Consider the following 20,838-nt stretch of genomic DNA (forward strand, 5'->3'; position numbering starts at 1 on the left):
TTTTTTTGATTCCACAAAAATTCTTAGTTTCAAAAGTGCCCCACCCATAAAAGTGTTAAAATAAGTCATATGTTTTTACACTTAAAACTCTAGATCAGCTTCAGATCTATCTGTCGATTATAAGTTTTTATAATTTTTGTTAATGTTTTTTTTGTCGGAGAAAAGTTAGTTTTTATATGGCAAACACACAAAATATGCAATATTTTCGCCCCACAAATATTTCAAAGTTGATGTGACGCAATTGCAGCCTTGAATAGGTCAATATTTCATATAAAAATATATTTTGATTCAATATGATTTTTTTTAGCAATGACGAAAAATAACAGCCTGCATGGCAACTTTGTGTTATTCGTCAACAATGCAACATTTTCTCGTTAGATTTCACCTGTTTGCTCTTTTATTACACTTAAAAAAAAAAAATCTTGATAATATTTGCTCTTTTATTAAACTTTAAAAAAAAAATGTTTTATAGTATTTTTAGAATGTGCCCTTGCCCGTAAAAAAAAAAAAGCTTCGGTCTGCACCCTTTGGACGCCCCTGGTGTAGATGATACAAAGTCCCATCCTTTAGGGTTCGAAGTCTGGTTGCTTCTGACAGATTTGTGTGTTTTCTATGTGACTTTAGGTTCTTTGGTGGTCAACTATCCCTTCGATGACGACAAAGAGGGGAAAACAAAGTACAGCAAGTGTCCTGATGATAAGATTTTTCAGCAGTTGGCTCGTGCGTACGCGCAGGTAACTTACCTGGAGAGCTATAGTTGGACTGAAAAATCCTACTGGCCCCTTGAAATATATGACAAGGCGAGGGTTTATTAGACTAGCACTGTGTTGATCCTTGTCTTTGTCTTGTCACGCGCACGCAGGAGAACCCTCTGATGCACAGTGGACACCCTTGTGTGGAACTCTACTCCAGGGAATACTTTGCAGACGGCATCACCAATGGTGCCAACTGGTACAACGTTGCTGGTGGGTTGATTACGTGCACCGTGGTACCTCGGTTTTTGTCAGTAATCCCTTCCAAAACATAAACAAAAGCTATCTTTACCATAAGGAATATGGTAAATACAATCAATCCTTTCAAGACACTCAAAATGTTATCATAAAAAAAACAATTTACAGAGAATAATTTAATTTAATTTATAGTTTTACATGCAAATGTGAAATGTTTGGGCTCTCGATTCCGTTGAATGCTTGGCAGACAGACTGGCTTATTTTGTGCAATCTTTGGTTTTAATCGAAACTATAGAAAAGCTGTGGCAAACTTTTGGCGACATTTTTCACCGAAAACAGAATAGTATGAAAAGGGGGACACTATTGTAAGTGAAGTAACGACAATAGTAAATAAGTGTGACAGTGAAAGAACTTATCAGCAAATTCACCTTTTATGATGATGGCAATTCTCCATTTTTAAAATGTAAATATTAATAATTAATTAATCATTTAAATATATATATATTTTTAAGCGATATAGATTACTAGAGGTGTCCGATAATATAATATAATATTAAAGTGTAATATGGTAAATTATCGGTATCTGTTTCAAAAAGTAAAATGTATTACTTTTTAAAACGCTGCTGTGTACACGGACGTAGGGAGAGGTACAGAGCGCCAATAAACCTTAAAGGCACTGCCTTTGCGTACCAGCCCAGTCACATAATATCTACGGCTTTTCACACACATAAGTGAATGCATACTTGGTCAACAGCCATACAGGTCACACTGAGGGTGGCCGTATAAACACCTTTAACACTGTTACAAATATGCGCCACACTGTGAACCCACACCAAACAAGAATGACAAACACATTTCGGGAGAACATCCGCACCGTAACAACATAAACACAACAGAACAAATACCCAGAACCCCTTGCAGCACTAACTCTTCCGGGACGCTACAATATACACCTCCCCTTGCCCCGAACAAGCCCCAAACCCCGCCATGCTCTCTTAGGGAAAGCATGTCCCAAATTCCAAGCTGCTGTTTTGAGGCATGTTAAAAAAAATAATGCACTTTGTGACTTCAATAAAAAATATGGCAATGCCATGTTGGCATTTTTTTCCATAACTTGAGTTGATTTATTTTGGAAAACCTTGTTACATTGTTTAATACATCCAGCGGGGCATCAGAACAAAATTAGGCATAATAATGTGTTAATTCCACGACTGTATATATCGGTATCGGTAATTAAGAGTTGGACAATATCGGAATATCGGATATCGGCAAAAAAGCCATTATCGGACATCTCTCGATTACTTATTTATATCTTTTTTTTAATGTATTTAGCTTCAACTGTAGTTTGTAAGGGTGCTGAAAAAATTGATTCACATCCGAATTACGGCTTTATTACGATTCTGAATCAGTTCAAAGTGTTCAAGAATAAATTTTTAAAACATGTATTTTTAGGCCATCTCCGTGCTAACTTGTAAATGTCATACAATGAAAAATAGGAGATTTTGTAACTTGTATTATCATAACTTATGTACCAAATGTATTGCGTGAATCGGTTTGAATCGAGACTCGATTCTGAATTGAATCATCACCTCAAGAATCGGAATCAAATTGAAACGTGAGTTGTTGTAAGATTCAAGTCTTTTGTAGTGTGTGCACAGCTTTGTTTGTATCTGGCTTTGCAGCTGCTTCTTTAGCAGCAGGTGTCTTTGTAGGCTTTTAAAACACAGTTGTAGCAATGCTGACATTTATTGTCGCTAATAAGGTTGGATTTGTTGACGAGTGATGTTTTTTTTTCTCCTCCCGGAATGTTAGCAGAACATTTGCCGCAAAATAGCAAAGAAAAAGTCTCACCCGGTCTTCTCCATGTTTGTTTACATTTGCAATGAGCTCAGGGGAAGTTTACATACCTACAGTACAGTACGGGTTAGGGCTGGCTGATATCACATGTTTTTATTTTTTTTATATTTAATCACTCATCAAAAAAGGACCAGGAGAAAATAATATTAAATGTAAACATTTTTATTTCATATGTAACCTTCCTATGATTATAATCTCCTCAGCTATCAAGGCAGAAAGGAAATGTCTACACAAGCATGGAAAACCGTCAATGTACCGTATTTTTCGGAGTATAAGTCGCACCGGAGTATAAGTCGCACCTGCTGAAAATGCATAATAAAGAAGGAAATAAACATATATAAGTCGCACTGGAGCCCGGCCAAACTATGAAAAAAACTGCGACTTATAGTCCGAAAAATACGGTAAACAAAATAGTAAAATCACAATGAAAACTTAATAATAAGCTCTTAAAATGAAGGTGCAAAAATAAGGAATATGTAAAAAAAAAAGCTTAATAAAGTCTAAGAAAATAGTGCAAAGTGTGAAAATGTAAACAGAGAAACTTGAGAAGAACTATTTTCTGCAGGTTTTGTGCCAGGAATTTACAGCTGTGCTCTAAAGGGTGAGCGCGCCTAAGTAGTGTGGTATTAGCGGTCTTGGGGAGAAAGAGAGACTTGCATCATTGGTCTGACTAAGGTCCGTTTTTAAAAATCCCAAAAAAGTGCCATACTGTCCAGGTGACAATTTCTTCATTTTGACTTTCTCTTCTCACTCCACGCAAAGAAAGAATCAACCGCCAGACAACCAATTTTGATAGTTGATACTGTTACCTGATTGGCTGTTAGCGTGTCACGCCCACTCATCGGCGATCACTTCCTGCGTTGCTCGGTTACCAGAGAGCGAGTTTCTTTGTTCATGCAACCAACCTTGCTTCCGACAAAAAAGTAAACTATCGAACAATTTATTGAACGCATTTTTTAATTGATGTAAATTTTGTGTATTTCAGGATATATTTGATTTGATATATTTTTATTTCAAATAAGCAAAAAAAAACAAAAAACAAGAGCAAGCCTGATCCAATACATTGCTATAGCCTTAACAGCCATTATAACACAATGAAAACAATAGAGAATAAGAAACGAAAAAAAATAAACAAAATGAGCTTTTTTTTTATTTTTATTTTTTTACATATTTGAAAAGGAGTGAGACGAAGTTTACACTTATTTAATCCCACTCCTTTTCTTTAAATCATAAATTACAAACCCCGTTTCCATATGAGTTGGGAAATTGTGTTAGATGTAAATATAAACGAAATACAATGATTTGCAAATCATTTTCAACCCATTTTCAGTTGAATATGCTACAAAGACAACATATTTGATGTTCAAACTAATAAACTTTTTTTTTTTTTTGCAAATAATCATTAACTTTAGAATTTGATGCCAGCAACTCGTGACAAAAAAGTTGGGAAAGGTGGCAATAAATACTGATAAAGTTGAGGAATGCTCATCAAACACTTATTTGGAACATCCCACAGGTGTGCAGGCTGATTGGGAACAGGTGGGTGCCATGATTGGGTATAAAAACAGCTTCCCAAAAAATGCTCAGTCTTTCACAAGAAAGGATGGGGCGAGGTGCACCCCTTTGTTCACAACTGCGTGAGCAAATAGTCAAACAGTTTAAGAACAACATTTCTCAAAGTGCAATTGCAAGACATTTAGGGATTTCAACATCTACGGTCCATAATATCATCAAAAGGTTCAGAGAATCTGGAGAAATCACTCCACATAAGCGGCATGGCCGGAAACCAACATTGAATGGCCGTGACCTTCAATCCCTCAGACGGCACTGTATCAAAAACTGACATCAATCTCTAAAGGATATCACCACATGGGCTCAGGAACACTTCAGAAAACCACTGTTACTAAATACAGTTTGTCGCTACATCTATAAGTCCAAGTTAAAGCTCTACTATGCAAAGCCAAAGCCATTTATCAACAACATCCAGAAACGCCGCCGGCTTCTCTGGGCCCGAGATCATCTAAGATGGACTCATGCAAAGTGGAAAAGTGTTCTGTGGTCTGACGAGTCCACATTTCAAATTTTTTTTGGAAATATTCGACATCGGGTCATCCGGACCAAAGGGGAAGCGAACCATCCAGACTGTTATCGACGCAAAGTTCAAAAGCCAGCATCTGTGATGGTATGGGGGTGCATTAGTGCCCAAGACATGGGTAACTTACACATCTGTGAAGGCACCATTAATGCTGAAAGGTACATACAGGTTTTGGAACAACAAATGCTGCCATCTAAGCGCCGTCTTTTTCATGGACACCCCTGCATATTTCAGCAAGACAATGCTAAGGCACATTCAGCACGTGTTACAACAGCGTGGCTTCGTAAAAAAAGAGTGCGGGTACTTTCCTGGCCCATCTGCAGTCCAGACCTGTCTCCCATCGAAAATGTGTGGCGCATTATGAAGCGTAAAATACGACAGCGGAGACCCCGGACTGTTGAACGACTGAACGACATAAAACAAGAATGGGAAAGAATTCTACTTTCAAAACTTCAACAATTAGTTTCCTCAGTTCCCAATCGTTTGAGTGTTGTTAAAAGGAAAGGCCATGTAACACAGTGGTGAACATGCCCTTTCCCAACTACTTTGGCACGTGTTGCAGCCATGAAATTCTAAGTTAATTATTATTTGCAAAAACAAAATAAAGTTTATGAGTTTGAACTTTAAATATCTTGTCTTTGTAGTGCATTCAATTGAATATGGGTTGAAAAGGATTTGCAAATCATTGTATTCCGTTTATATTTACATCTAACACAATTTCCCAACTCATATGGAAACGGGGTTTGTACTCTGAGCTAGAACTACCTGTTCACTCTATGTACAAACTTAATGAACTTGTATATACATAAATTATAAATATATACATACATATGCACACTACACACATACATAGCCACACCATTACCACTAGTGATCATGGAAATGGCATCATACCACAGCAGCAGCACCACTGCCTCAATGGGCAACCCAACACTCTTCTGTAAGACAAACAACCCAATATCAAAACCCTTCTTCATCTCTGTACATCTGGAATACCATGTGCCTATACTTCTTTTTAAACTGGTTTATGTTTGGACATTGCTTTAACCCCACATTCAAACCATTCCATAGTTTCACTCCACAAATTGAAACACAAAAACTCTTAATGGTCGTTCTATAGTAAAAAAAATAATATAATATATTGTTTTCTCGCCCAGCCCTAGTATGGATAATCTCTAATTGGATTGTTTTTTTATTGCTTATCGGAGCTATTTTTTAATGTTATTGACATATCGGTATGACGTCAATTCTCTCGTGCTCCCTGGTTAAAATATTCCTATAAACGCCTCCGCATCCCTCCGAAATTAAAAACACCCAAGATACATATTTCCTGTTCGAATATGTTACAAATATGTTCAAATCCGATGTTTTCTCAGGTGGCATGCAGGACTGGAACTACGTAAACACCAACTGTTTTGAGGTGACGATAGAGTTGGGTTGTGTGAAGTACCCCCGGGCCAAGGATCTGCCAAACTACTGGGAGCAAAATCGACAATCTTTGCTTCAGTATATCCACCAGGTAGCAAACACTAATGTGTTTTTTTTCCTCTTATCAGAGTTTGACTGTGTGTGTGGCTCCAGGTTCACAGCGGGATAAAAGGCACCGTCTCGGATATAAGAGACGGTTTGGGGATCCCCAATGCCACCATTCACGTGGAGGACATAGACCACAACATCAGCACAGCTCTGACTGGGGATTACTGGAGACTGCTGGTCCCTGGGACCTATTCTGTCACTGCCTCTGCCCATGGGTAAGATCTGCATGCCAAGGCGAGTTATTAACCCTGTAAAACCCCTTGTTGTAAAATTACAACGTTACCTTTAACCATCCTAAAAAACAATCTGTTATATGTATTTTTTTTTACCACATTTACATAGTCATTGGGTCCTATGGTTCAGTCTCACATAAGGCTGCAGCTAACGATTATTTTTCTATCGATTAATCTATAGATTATTTTTTCGATTAATCGGTTAATCTATAGATTATTTTTTTCGATTAATCTATAGATTATTTTTCCTTTTACCGATTATTTTTTTTTATTTAAAAAGAAGATGAAAAAATAAATGTAGGCCAGTTTTTTCAAAAGGCATGGCTTTTAATTACAAAAAATAAAAAGTATGGCCACCCAGTCAACATTGACAACAACATGACAAAATATTCTGTAACAATGTAAACATTTAAAACTTTTAACATTTAACAACATTAAAAATAGCGTATTTGCTTTTTAATGTGCAAATATAAAATAAACATACAGTGCAAATCTTAATATTCTGCAATAGTATAAGCATTTCGAAAGTAAAAGTATTGCTTATTTTGCTTTAAATTGTGCAAAAATAAAGATAAACATTATTTCCTTGAATTGGCGGCGGGTATATACCGTATTTTCCGCACCATAAGGCGCCCTGGGTTATAAGCCGCGCCTTCAATGAACGGCATATTTCAAAACTTTGTCCACCTATAAGCCGCCCGGTGTTGTAAGCCGCATCTAACTGCGCTAAAGGAATGTCAAAAAAACAGTCAGATAGGTCAGTCAAACTTTAATAATATATTAAAAACCAGCGTGCTAACAACTCTGTTCACTCCCAAAATGTACGCAAATGTGCAATCACAAACATACGTATATCAACATGGACAGAGCTGCGTGAAAAAAGCCACCCGGCCTCTTCGCGTAAACTTAAACTTACCTTAACCACTCGCTCATCTTTTCTTCATCCATCCCTTCGAGTTAGCTTTTATGATGACGCCGGCTGGAAAGGTCTCTTTTGGCAAGGTCTTCCTTTTGAATATCACCATGGGTGGAAGTTTCTGGCCATTAGCATGGCAAGCTAGAACCACAGTGAAGGATGACTTCTCATTCCCTGTGGTGCGAATATTCACCGTACGTGCTCCCGTTGAATCCACAGTGCGGTTCACAGGAATATCAGTTGCTGTGAAATAGTAGTCCGTGTGCGGATGGAGAGATTGCGTCTTTTCATGAACCGGATCCCTGTCGTTTAGTAGGAGCCATTTTGTGGTCTTTACAGATGTAAACACACAAAGGAAATGAAACGTACGGTGATATCCGCGCGCTTTTTCTTCTTCTACGCGGGCGGGTGGTTGCTTACAGTAGAAGAAGAAGCGCTTCCTGTTCTATGGGGGCGGGTGCTTACCTTGGCGGTTGCTTGCGTAGAAGAAGAAGCGCTTCCTGTTCTACCGGGAAAAAAGATGGCGGCTGTTTACCGAAGTTGCGAGACCGAAACTTTATGAAAATGAATCTTAATATTTATCCATATATAAAGCGCACCGGGTTATAAGGCGCACTGTCAGCTTTTGAGAAAATTTGTGGTTTTTAGGTGCGCCTTATAGTGCGGAAAATACGGGTATTCGCATGCCTCGAATTACTGCCGGGTCAAACTCGATTCGCAAAATAATTAGTGCATGCTTGGCCTTACCGCCGGCTCAGGATTAACGCCTGATCAAACTCGTTTCGCAAAATATTAATTTTATTAGCGCATGTCTGGAATTTTCGCCGGGTCAAACTCGTTTCGCAAAATAATTAGCACATGTCTAGAACTTCCGCTGGGTCAAACTCGTCACGTCATGAGTGACACTTCACCTGTCATAATTTTCAAAATGGAGGAGGCTGATTTCAATCATTTGAAATCGCATAAAGGGAAGAAGATTAAGAGCTATTCAGTAGGATTTAAGGTCCAAGCTTTTAAATATGCTAAAAAGAACAGTAAGCAGCTATGTTTTATTAATATACCGTAGCTGCGTGTGTCAAATATGAGTCATTAAATGACTCCCGCCTCCTGGTGGTAGAGGGCGCTAGTGATCCTTCTTGCGACTACCGGTGCTGCAGAAGACCGGTGCTGCAGAAGAAGACAACAAGCAACAAGTGAGCAGTGATCGTTTGCTTGCACTTTTAACATGGAGGATTACATATCTAAAATAAAACCGTTTTCTAAACTGGACTTTCAATCGAAGCAGGAGGTAATACTTAAAGGAATATCTCCATCGAGACAGAGAGACTTTTAAAACTGAAGAAAGATAAGGAAGACTTCTATAAACAAGTTATCGATGCTTTTGATCAGAAGCAGCTGCGCATGGACTCATCAGTAAAGGTGAGACCAAAATAACGTTTTTTGTATTAAATGTGCTTTTCATGATGGTATCCTTACATCACTCAAATTTATAAGCGCAGGCCTAAATTTACCCCACGCCTTTTAGTAAGCGCAGGAGTGAGAAGAGGTTTTAAATTAATTAGCGCCCTGGCGGCTATTCAAGTATGCGACGCGTCGACGCACAAAAACAGCGTCAATGTATTTACGTAATCGATGACGTCGACTACGCGTCATTTCAGCCTTAGTCTCACAAGGCTATTGGATTGTACATTTGTTTATAAGTCACGCCTTCTGGCCATGAACTCAAACAACCTCAAGGTTTCCTTCGAACAACATCTATTAGTTTCATTGGACTGGATTCATCCTGATTCAAGTAAGGAAAATGTCTTTTATATATTTTTTGGTTGTTATTACAATGTCTACAGCATGTACATATGTAGTTATTGTGGAACAGATGCATCAAATTTCATTTAGAGCTTGTTATAGAATTGTTGCAATTATACAACACTGGGTGAATGTGGTAGTCAAACAGGTTGCATTCCCTCCACTACATCACTGCCTGAAGTAATTTCTCTATACATGGATAGTTTACATCAGGGGTGCTCACACTTTTTCTGCAGGCGAGCTACTTTTCAATTGATCAAGTCGTGGGGATCTACCTCATTCATATATATACGGTAATTTATATTTACTTATTTATGAAATATATGTTTTTGTTAATAAGTTAAAGGTGTTTAATGATAATGCAAGCATGTTTAACACAAATAGTTAATATTGTTAATAAATTAAAGGTGTTTAATGATAATACAAGAATGTTTAATATATATAGTTAATATTGTTAATAAATTAAAGGTGTTTAATGATAATACAAGCATGTTTAATACATATAGTTAATATTGTTAACAAGTTAAAGGTGTTTAAAGATAATACAAGCATGTTTAATACATATAGTTAATATTATTAATAAGTTAAAGGTGTTTAAAGATAATACAAGCATGTTTAACAGATATAGTTAATATTGTTAAAAAGTTAAAGGTGTTTAATGATAATACAAGCATGTTTAACACATATACCGTATTTTCCGCACCATAAGGCGCCCTGGGTTATAAGCCGCGCCTTCAATGAACGGCATATTTCAAAACTTTGTCCACCTATAAGACGCCCCGTGTTGTAAGCCGTATCTAACTGCGCTAAAGGAATGTCAAAAAAACAGTCAGATAGGTCAGTCAAACTTTAATAATATATTAAAAACCAGCGTGATGTGGGCGCGCACGGAGTCGTATATCAACATGGACGGAGCTGCGTGAAAAAAGCCACCCGGCCTCTTCGCGTAAACTTACCTTAACCACTCGCTCATCTTTTCTTCATTCATCCATCCCTTCGAGTTAGCTTTTATGATGACGCCGACTGGAAAGGTCTCTTTTGGCAAGGTCTTCCTTTTGAATATCACCATGGGTGGAAGTTTCTGGCCATTAGCATGGCAAGCTAGAACCACAGTGAAGGATGACTTCTCATTCCCTGTGGTGCGAATATTCACCGTACGTGCTCCCGTTGTATCCACAGTGCGGTTCACAGGAATATCAAAAGTCAGTGGAACCTCGTCCATGTTGATAATGTTCTCTGGCCGGATCTTTTTTTCAGCTATCTTGTTTTTACAATATGCACGGAAAGTAGCCAGCTTTTCTTGAAAGTCTTTAGGCAGTTGCTGTGAAATAGTCCGTGTGCGGATGGAGAGATTGCGTCTTTTCATGAACCGGATCCCTGTCGCTTAGTAGGAGCCATTTTGTGGTCTTTACAGATGTAAACACACAAAGGAAATGAAACGTACGGTAATATCCGCGCGCTTCTTCTTCTTCTACGCGGGCGGGTGGTTGCTTACAGTAGAAGAAGAAGCGCTTCCTGTTCTATGGGGGCGGGTGCTTACCTTGGCGGTTGCTTGCGTAGAAGAAGAAGCACTTCCTCTTCTACGGGGAAAAAAGATGGCGGCTGTTTACCGTAGTTGCGAGACCGAAACTTTATGAAAATGAATCTTAATATTAATCCATATATAAAGCGCACCGGGTTATAAGGCGCACTGTCAGCTTTTGAGAAAATTTGTGGTTTTTAGGTGCGCCTTATAGTGCGGAAAATACGGTAGTTAATATTGTTAATAAGTTAAAGGTGTTTAAAGATAATGCAAGCATCTTTAACACATATAGTTAATATTGTTAACAAGTTAAGGTGTTTAAAGATAATACAGGCATGTTTAACACATATAGATTCCTTTCTTTCATGAAGACAAGAGTAAAAGTTGGTGTATTACCTGATTCTGATGACTTGCATTGATAGGAATCAGACAGTGGTGCTAAAAACGTCCGCATTTTCGAATGGAGGAGAAAAAAGACCTCCTTTCTGTCCAATACCACATGAAAGTGGTTGGTTTTTGGCATCTTATTTGTCCAGCTTCCGTACTCCTTTGTATACACTTTACAAGAAATACATTGTCGGCAAACTCCGTAGCTTGCTAGCTTGTGCACGCCAGCCTTCTGAGACTCTTGTTTTGTTAGCGCAACTGTGCGACTGTGCAGTCGGTCTTTGGAGTTTTGACGACAGGTACGGCGCCAGAGTCTGTTAAAATAAAGTGTTTCTCGCCTTCCAGTCGGTAATTTTAATGAGCTGGCAGCTGCCAGCGTCATCTCGGAAGACCCTCGGGTGCCGTGAATGTCAATCAAGTGACGAAAGTGACGTCGTAGTGAAGATTTATGATCGCTCATTTTTAGGACTATTTTTTTAATGCCTGGCTTGTGATTGACTGACACACCCTCCGAGATCGACCGGTAGCTCGCGATCGACGTAATGAGCACCCCTGGTCTACATTCTACCCTTGTGTTGTGTTCTGGTGACTGATTTAAAAGTTTTATCTCTAAAAAATGTAGTTAATAATCAGCCTGACCTAAAAGTCCATTTTGATATTTCGTTTTTGGGACCCCGAAAATATAAATTCTTTCACAGAACCGGACGCGCTTGCAAAAATGTTTGAGTTTTGGTGCATGTTGTGTGCCTCTAAAATGCGATCCAAGAGGGAGAATAATGATAAACGAAGCAGTTCCAATAGGGCATTCGCAGCTTTTGCTGCTTGGGCCCTAATTAAAGCACCACATTAACCACAATCCTGCTTTTGTAGATATCATCCTGTGAGGACATACGCTACCGTGGTCCAGAAGGGAGCAGAGGTGGTGGACTTCAGACTGACACGGGTTCACTCGGACCTGAATGGCCTGTCGCCCTCCGGACCCAAGCCCACCCAAAACCCATCTGAGGAAGAGTTCAAGAGCTTGATCAAGGACCTTTCTCTCGGCCAGGGTCTAGAACAGTTGGTCCGGAGCACAGACACAGAGAACAGCTTCAGATTCCGAGGTTACAAGGAGCGGTCTGCATTCCTCCGAGGCCTTACGCTCAACTTTCCCAAAATTACACACTTACACAGGTAGGGCGTAGAAGACGACTTATGCTACTTGGGTCTGATGCCGACAGTAACCTTCTTTTTCACCTAGTTTGGGCCAAAGTGTCGAGTTTAGAACCATTTCGGCGCTGGAAATCTCCAACAACCCAGGAGAGGCTGAGCCCTCTGAGCCCAAAGTCCGCTTTGTGGCAGGGATCCATGGTAACGCCCCTGTAGGCACTGAGCTGCTGCTTGAGTTTGCTGCCTTCTTATGTATCAACTATGGCAAGAACGCAGCCATTACAAGGGTAAGTTTTATCCAGGCCCCATACCACTTTTTCATTTACCGATACTGATATTGGGTTCTTGCCATTACAAGGGTAAGCTTTATCAGTCCTGCACCAGCGTTGTCCCGATACAACTTTTTCATTTACCGATACGATACTGATATTGCAGCCTTGAGACTTAGTGGTCACAATAACCGATACAACTTTTTCACTTCTGATCTGATATCGATATTGGAGCATTGAGACTTGCTGGTCACAATAACCGATACAACTTTTTTCACTTCTGATATGATACCGATATTAGCCCTCCTGAGGCTCAGTGGTCACAATAACCGATGCAACATTTTCACTTCCAATGTGATACCGATATTGGAGCATTGAGACTTACTGGTCACAATAACCGATACAACTTTTTCACTTACCGATACGAAAGGGACAAGCGGTAGAAAATGGATGGATGGATACTGATATTGGGTTCTTGCCATTACAAGGGTAAGTTTTATCAGTCCTGCACCAGCGTTGTCCCGATACAACTTTTTCATTTACCGATTTGATACTGATACTGCAGCCTTGAGACTTAGTGGTCACAATAACCGATACAACTTTTTCATTTCTGATACGATACCGATATTTCAGCCTTGAGACTCAGTGGTCGCAATAACCGATACAACTTTTTTCACTTCTGATGTCATACCGATATTGGAGCATTGAGACTTGCTGGTCACAATAACCGATACAACTTTTTTCACTTCTGATGTCATACCGATATTGGAGCATTGAGACTTGCTGGTCACAATAACCGATACAACTTTTTTCACTTCTGATGTCATACCGATATTGGAGCATTGAGACTTACTGGTCACAATAACCGATACAACTTTTTCACTTACCGATACGAAAGGGACAAGCGGTAGAAAATGGATGGATGGATACTGATATTGGGTTCTTGCCATTACAAGGGTAAGTTTTATCAGTCCTGCACCAGCGTTGTCCCGATACAACTTTTTCATTTACCGATTTGATACTGATACTGCAGCCTTGAGACTTAGTGGTCACAATAACCGATACAACTTTTTCACTTCTGATGTGATACCGATATTGGAGCATTGAGACTTGCTGGTCACAATAACCGATACAACTTTTTTCACTTCTGATACGATACCGATATTAGCCCTCTTGAGACTTAGTGGTCACAATAACCGATACAACTTTTTCATTTCTGATACGATACCGATATTTCAGCCTTGAGACTCAGTGGTCGCAATAACCGATACAACTTTTTCACTTCCGATGTGATATCGATATTGGAGCATTGAGACTTACTGGTCACAATAACCGATACAACTTTTTCACTTAGGATACGATATTGCAGCTTTGAGACCTAGTGGTCACAATAACCGATACAACTTTTCACTTTCGATACGATACAGATATTGCAGCTTTGAGACTCAGTGGTCACAATAACCGATACAACTTTTTCACTTTCAATACGATACTGATATTGCATCCTTGAAACCTAATTGTCACAATAACCAATACAACTAAGCATGCAATATATACATTTCCGAATTATGCAAATAAAGTAAATAGTCCCATTTTGGCTGAATAAACATAAAGCACCTTCCATAAAATGTAAATGAACTTAAACATCATTTCGGCTCCTACACTCTGTTTACCTTTTGTAAATGACTTGAATAAAATAGAAGAAAAAGACCAACCATGTGAGCAGGACTGCTTGTATTGGGGAGTTCACATGCAAACTGATACAATCCAATACTTGTTTTTTTTTGTTGATATCGGACCAGGGTAACTAATTTGTACATTTTTTTAAATTTTTAATAAAAATGTCCTTTTTTTGGTCTTGATGGCAGGCCAGTGAGTGCCTTTGGTTTACATCGTCTCTCCATTTTCCTCCCTCAGCTCATCAATGAGACGAGGATAGTGATTGTGCCGTCAGTCAACCCTGATGGAAGAGAACAAGCGGCCGAGACGCAGTGCACTTCCACACAGGGTTTTAGCAATGCCCACGGCAAGGATCTGGACACAGACTTCTTTGGTCAGTTGTAGAGTTGTGTTTGAATGGAACATATCTGACAGACTGACACACTATATTCCATTTTATGTAATCTCCGTATTCTTAGGCAACGCATCACAGCGTGTGGTCGAGCCACAGCCGGAGACCAAAGCCATGATGGATATGATATTAGATAAAGGCTACACTCTGTCTGTGGCCCTCGATGGAGGCTCCCTTGTGGCTACTTATCCATACGATAAGCCTGTCCAATCAGGTACAGTAACTCTATCCTATAGCCTATGTATTCGCTGACCTATGGATTTTTTACACCTTTAAGCAGAATAGATTGGTATTCAGCCCTGCTTGAAGAGATACACAAAATGAGCTCACCCTGTTTTACATACTGTATTTTCCGGACTATAGAGTGCACAAGTATATAAGTCACACCCACTAAATTTAAAAAAAAAAAACACTTTTTTTTTTAATATATTAGCCACCCCGGACTATAAGCCACAGATATATACGTTGTGAAATGAGTTATTTATACAGAAATATATAAATGTTTATTTACATACCATAATTGTTTCCAAACGGTGTCTGTAACACGGCAGTAAAACGGTCGATCAAACAAAACAGAAGTCCTCGTCATGGACCCACTAGCTGCGGAAGCTAGCTCTCCAATCAGATAAACAGAGTCAATAACTCCACCCTGACGTTTTGGTGAATTTACTGAGGAATTTGTGAAACTGAAACAATACAAAAAGAATGCCATTGTAAGTTAATAATACTCACACAGACACTTGTAAACATGTTAGCATATTAGCTGGTGCTAATGACGCTGAATTGATTTACGTGGACTTAAACAAGTTGAAAAACTTATTCGGGTGTTACCATTTAGTAACCTACTCAGTGGCCTAGTGGTTAGAGCAGTGGTTCTCAAATGGGGGTACACGTACCCCTGGGGGTACTTGAAGGTATGCCAAGGGGTACGTGAGATTTTTTTTAAATATTCTAAAAATAGCAACAATTCAAAAATCCTTTATAAATATATTTATTGAATAATACTTCAACAAAATATGAATGTAAATTCATAAACTGAACATCGAATCAAGTAGGCTATTCCATTCATTACAATGCAACAATGCAATATTCAGTGTTGACAGCTAGATTTTTTGTGGACATGTTCCATAAATATTGATGTTAAAGATTTCTTTTTTTGTGAAGAAATGTTTAGAATTAAGTTTATGAATCCAGATGGATCTCTATTACAATCCCCAAAGAGGGCACTTTAAGTTGATGATTACTTCTATGTGTAGAAATCTTTATTTATAATTGAATCACTTGTTTATTTTTCAACACGTTTTTAGTTATTTTTATATCTTTTTTTCCAAATAGTTCAAGAAAGACCACTACAAATGAACAATATTTTGCACTGTTATACAATTTAATAAATCAGAAACTGATGACATAGTGCTGTATTTTACTTCTTTATCTCTTTTTTTCAAACAAAAATACTTTGCTCTGATTAGGGGGTACTTGAAATTAAAGAAATTTTCACAGGGGGTACATCACTGAAAAAAGGTTGAGAACCACTGGGTTAGAGTGTCCGCCCTGAGATCGGTAGGTTGTGGGTTCAAACCCCGGCCGAGTCATACCAAAGACTATAAAAAATGGGACCCATTGCCTCCCTGCTTGGCACTCAGCATCAAGGGTTGGAATTGGGGGTTAAATCACCAAAAATGATTCCCGGACACGGCCACCGCTGCTACCCACTGCTCCCCTCACCTCCCAGGGGGTGATCAAGGGGATGGGTCAAATGCAGAGGACAAATTTCACCACACCTAGTGTGTGTGTGACAGTCATTGGTGTGACGACCGGGGCGCATTCGTTCTCTCAGGAATGCAGACGGGCGTCAGACACAGCGTGCAGGTAAGAAAGTATTTATTTAATAAATAACTTATACTGGAAAAAAGAAAAGGGTGCACATAGCACATAAGGCAAAAACTAAAAGAGCTAGCATGGGAGCTAGAAGGTAAAAAAAAGGAATTTAGCATGGAAGCTAACAGGTACAGAGCCGGAACAAAAGTCGTCAACTGTTGCACGAAAACAAACTACAAAGCCAGAACGAATGACAGGGAGGACAGGCTTAAATAATAATGTCAGTGATGACAAACAGGTGCGTGTCGGGAACAAACGCGGCAGGTGAAAATAATAAGCAGCCATGGCAACAAACTCAGGTGTACTAAACAGGTACTCAAGGAGTCCAAAACTAACCAAAAACACAAGTATCTTGAAAACGTAAACAAAATATATGATCAGGGCAGCGGATCATAACACATTGGTACTTTAACTTTAGTGGTCAATTGTACGGAATATGTACTGTACTGTGCAATCTACTAATAAAAGTTTCAATCAATCAAAAAAAGCTTGATTACATTACGATAGCATGTAAAAATATGCATGAAAACACTCGTACAGACGACACACATGGGACATTTAGTAAGTAAGAATTGTTTTTGTTATATTGTAAATAGAGATGTCCGATAATATCGGCCGATAAATGCTTTCAAATGTAATATCGGAAATTATCGGTATCGGTTTCAACCTCCCGAAAATCTAGCGGGGCAATCATTCTCCCGATTTCCACCCGGACAACATTATTGGGGGCGTGCCTTAAAAGCACTGCCTTTAACGTCCTCTACAACCTGTCGTCACGTCCGCTTTTCCTCCATACAAACAGCGTGCCGGCCCAGTCACATAATGTAAGCGGCTTTTACACACACATAAGTGAATGCAAAGCATACTTGGTCAACAGCCATACAGGTCACACTGAAGGTGGCCGTATAAACAACTTCAACACTGTTACAAATATGCACCACACTGTGAACCCACACCAAACAAGAATGACAAACACTTTTCGGGAGAACATCCGCACCATAACACAACATAAACACAACAGAACAAATACCCAGAACCCCTTGCAGCACTAACTCTTCCGGGACGCTACAATATACACCCCCCCGCTACCACCAAACCCCACCCACCTCAACCCCGTACTTTGTGACTTCAATAATAAATATGGCAGTGCCATGTTGGCACTTTTTTCCATAACTTGAGTTGAAGTTGTTCTCTTATTTTGGAAAACCTTGTTTTTGATTGATTGATTGAAACTTGTATTAGTAGATTGCACAGTACAGTACATATTCCGTACAATTGACCACTAAATGGTAACACCCCAATAAGTTTTTCAACTTGTTTAAGTCGGGGTCCACGTTAATCAATTCATGGTAAAGTTACATTGTTTAATGCATCCAGCCGGGCATCACAACAAAATTAGGCATAATAATGTGTTAATTCCACGACTGTATATATCGGTATCGGTTGATATCGGAATCGGTAATTAAGAGTTGGACAATATCGGATATCGGCAAAAAAGGCATTGTCGGACATCTCTCATTGTAAAACTTACTAACGTTGCTTGGAGTGATGAATGAAAAATCTATAGGAGTAGAAACGCTATGGGCGATTAGAGGACAGAACGGCACTTCTACTTCCGGTTCAAAGCTTTAAACAGCAGAAACCACTTGTAGGCATTTACCCAGCTGCACCTACAGTGGGCAAACTCGTCCAAAAGACAGCGCCGTAGCACAAACAATAGCACACCTTTTCAGTGTCTTTGCATGTGTTTAATGAGAACTTTTAAAGAAAAATCCATAAAATAGCCGCACCGTTTTATAAGCCGCAGGGTTCAAAGCGTAGGGGGAAAAAAGTAGTTATGTTATTATTAATGCCGTCATGAAGTACGAGCCTGGAGGGAGAGTGTAGTAGACTGTGTGTGTCAAGGTAACTTTCACTTTTGATACCCAGCAAGGCGTTGCAACATAGGTGGACAAAAACATGAGAGATGGGCAACCATTTTAGAGATTTACAGCTCAGCTCTCTCTCACAGCGCTAGTATTGCTATTGTACTTACTCCTGTTTTTTCGTATAAATTGGTCAACTTCAATTCTAGTCACCTCTCGTTATTTTAGACAGCCTTAAGATAAAAAAAATGATGTGGGTGGGCTGGGGGTCCTAACTGTATATAATAATGGTCCACAACACTGGGTATTTCTATAGTGTTAATTCGACAAGAGCTTCAAAAAAAGTTTTACATTGATATTCGGTAATGTTGCGTTTTGGACCAGTTGTTCCTCCCAGGGAATTCAAGTCACAAGTCGCTCCCAAGCTTTTTACGACACTTAAAGCTGAGTTGAAAAACCACCAGAGACAGAATAGGTATTTTGTTGTATATTTTCAAAGCTTTGCAAATATACTTTTTGAGACCAGTCCAGCATAGAACATTCTATCGCCCCGCCAAAATGGTCTGTCCCCCCCCCGATCCCAAAAACCCTCTCTCTTCTCCCCTCTCTGTAGCCACAATACATGCTAGTCATAACACATTCCAAAGCCTCAAGGTTAACACACACAGTTTACTTGCAGACAAAGCAGCAAGAGAAGAAATGGAAAACACGAGCTGTTTTCAAATATGACTATGAAATAAAAGAAGTACAACTTAAATTCGGATATATGTAAATATCTGCCTCCGACAGTAAGCACACTGCAAAAAGCCAGTGTTCAAAAACAAGAAAAAACAAAACAAAAATGAGGGGTATTTTATTTGAACTAAGCAAAATTATCTGTCAATAGAACAAGAAAATTTGGCTTGTCAAGACTTTCCAAAACAAGTCAAATTATCTAACCTCAATGAACCCAAAAATACCTTAAAATAAGTATATTCTCACTAATAACTGTACTACTATATGAGTACGTATTTTCTATTGTTTCATTGAAAATAAAACAGCAAAGTCCATTTGGCTGTCATCTGTTTTAATATGAGACACAATTGTGTCAAAGTCATGATTTTTTTTTTTGTCATGCTTGAAATAAGAAATTATTACTTTAAAAAAGCAGTTTTATACTTGTGAGTGTTGATGACACAGCTTTGCAACAGTTGATATTCTAGTTCCATGCATGTTTTTTTTGTTTTTTTTTTGTTTTTTTTGTGTCCTGTTCAGCTTCTCAGGCAAATCATATAGTTGATGTAGATGCCCTTGTTCAGATTTACTTTACAAAAGAGAAGTGTAGGATACTTCTCTTGTTGCCTTATTTGTATTTGACTTTATTAAATGTATTTATATTATCATTTAGTGCAGCCGGGCCGGAGCAGGAGGGGATAGAAAGAGAGAAAAAAAGAAGACAGAGGGGGAAATTGTGGGGACAAGAGGGGGATTAGACAGAGAGACAAAAAAACAAAACAACAACAACAATAGAGCAACATCAGCAAATACGACATGTACAAATATGATGGTAAAAGTAATAGCAAATAAGCAGTTAGCGAAAAATAAAAAATAATACAGAAATGACAATGAGCATTATTACACTACAAATGGATCAATACAAATACCAATAGAAATAGCGCTATTGATAATGAACAATACCAATAATTTACCTTTATTATCAACAATACAGTTGTTTAAATGCAACAATACATATACGTAATGATAACTTGAGATACGAAAGAATGCAGAAAAATGGAGGGGGAGAAAGAGAAGCAACCTACATTAACCTTGTAGATTGTTATAGTCACAATAGGTTAAGCTTTGTCAGTGTGCCATGTGTTACACCCAGTTTACCCTAGGGCAACAACGTTAATATATGTTTGATGAAACGTGATTATGTGCATGAGTGTAAGTATGCATATGTACTTGTATATGTACAGAATGTGTATATGTGTTTGTACAGTGAATGTATATGTACAGTATGTTCCATGCATGTTTTACTCAATATAGGTCATAAAATCTCAGCAACAAGCTGTAATATCTTACTGAGATCATTTAGGACCAAAAACCCTTAAAACAAGTAAAAAACTCTAACATAAAATCTGCTTAGTGAGAAGAATTATCTTATCAGACAGAAAATAAGCAAATATCACCCTTATTTGAGTTATTTAATCTTAGATTTCAGTTTTTGCAGTGCATTAGATGGTATTGACATCATGTGCAGTGTTTTTAAAAAGTGCTGCTGCATTCTTCGTAAGTTATAAAACCCCAAGTCTGTTTTAGTTCAGT

General features: G+C 38.6%; 1 protein-coding gene across 1 annotated transcript in view; it reads left to right on the top strand.

Moving 5' to 3' along the window:
- Nucleotides 1-20,838, top strand: part of cpda (carboxypeptidase D, a) — an 83,276-nt gene that overhangs the window by 36,369 nt on the left and 26,069 nt on the right. The window contains exons 8-15 of the mRNA XM_061925828.1: nt 625-734; nt 863-965; nt 6,279-6,421; nt 6,484-6,653; nt 12,170-12,472; nt 12,540-12,735; nt 14,635-14,770; nt 14,856-15,002. Coding sequence (XP_061781812.1) covers nt 625-734; nt 863-965; nt 6,279-6,421; nt 6,484-6,653; nt 12,170-12,472; nt 12,540-12,735; nt 14,635-14,770; nt 14,856-15,002 — 1,308 coding nt within the window. The remainder of the gene's footprint in view (nt 1-624; nt 735-862; nt 966-6,278; nt 6,422-6,483; nt 6,654-12,169; nt 12,473-12,539; nt 12,736-14,634; nt 14,771-14,855; nt 15,003-20,838) is intronic.

This window comes from Nerophis lumbriciformis, linkage group LG30 (genome assembly GCF_033978685.3).
Source record: "Nerophis lumbriciformis linkage group LG30, RoL_Nlum_v2.1, whole genome shotgun sequence".
NCBI lineage: Eukaryota > Metazoa > Chordata > Actinopteri > Syngnathiformes > Syngnathidae > Nerophis > Nerophis lumbriciformis.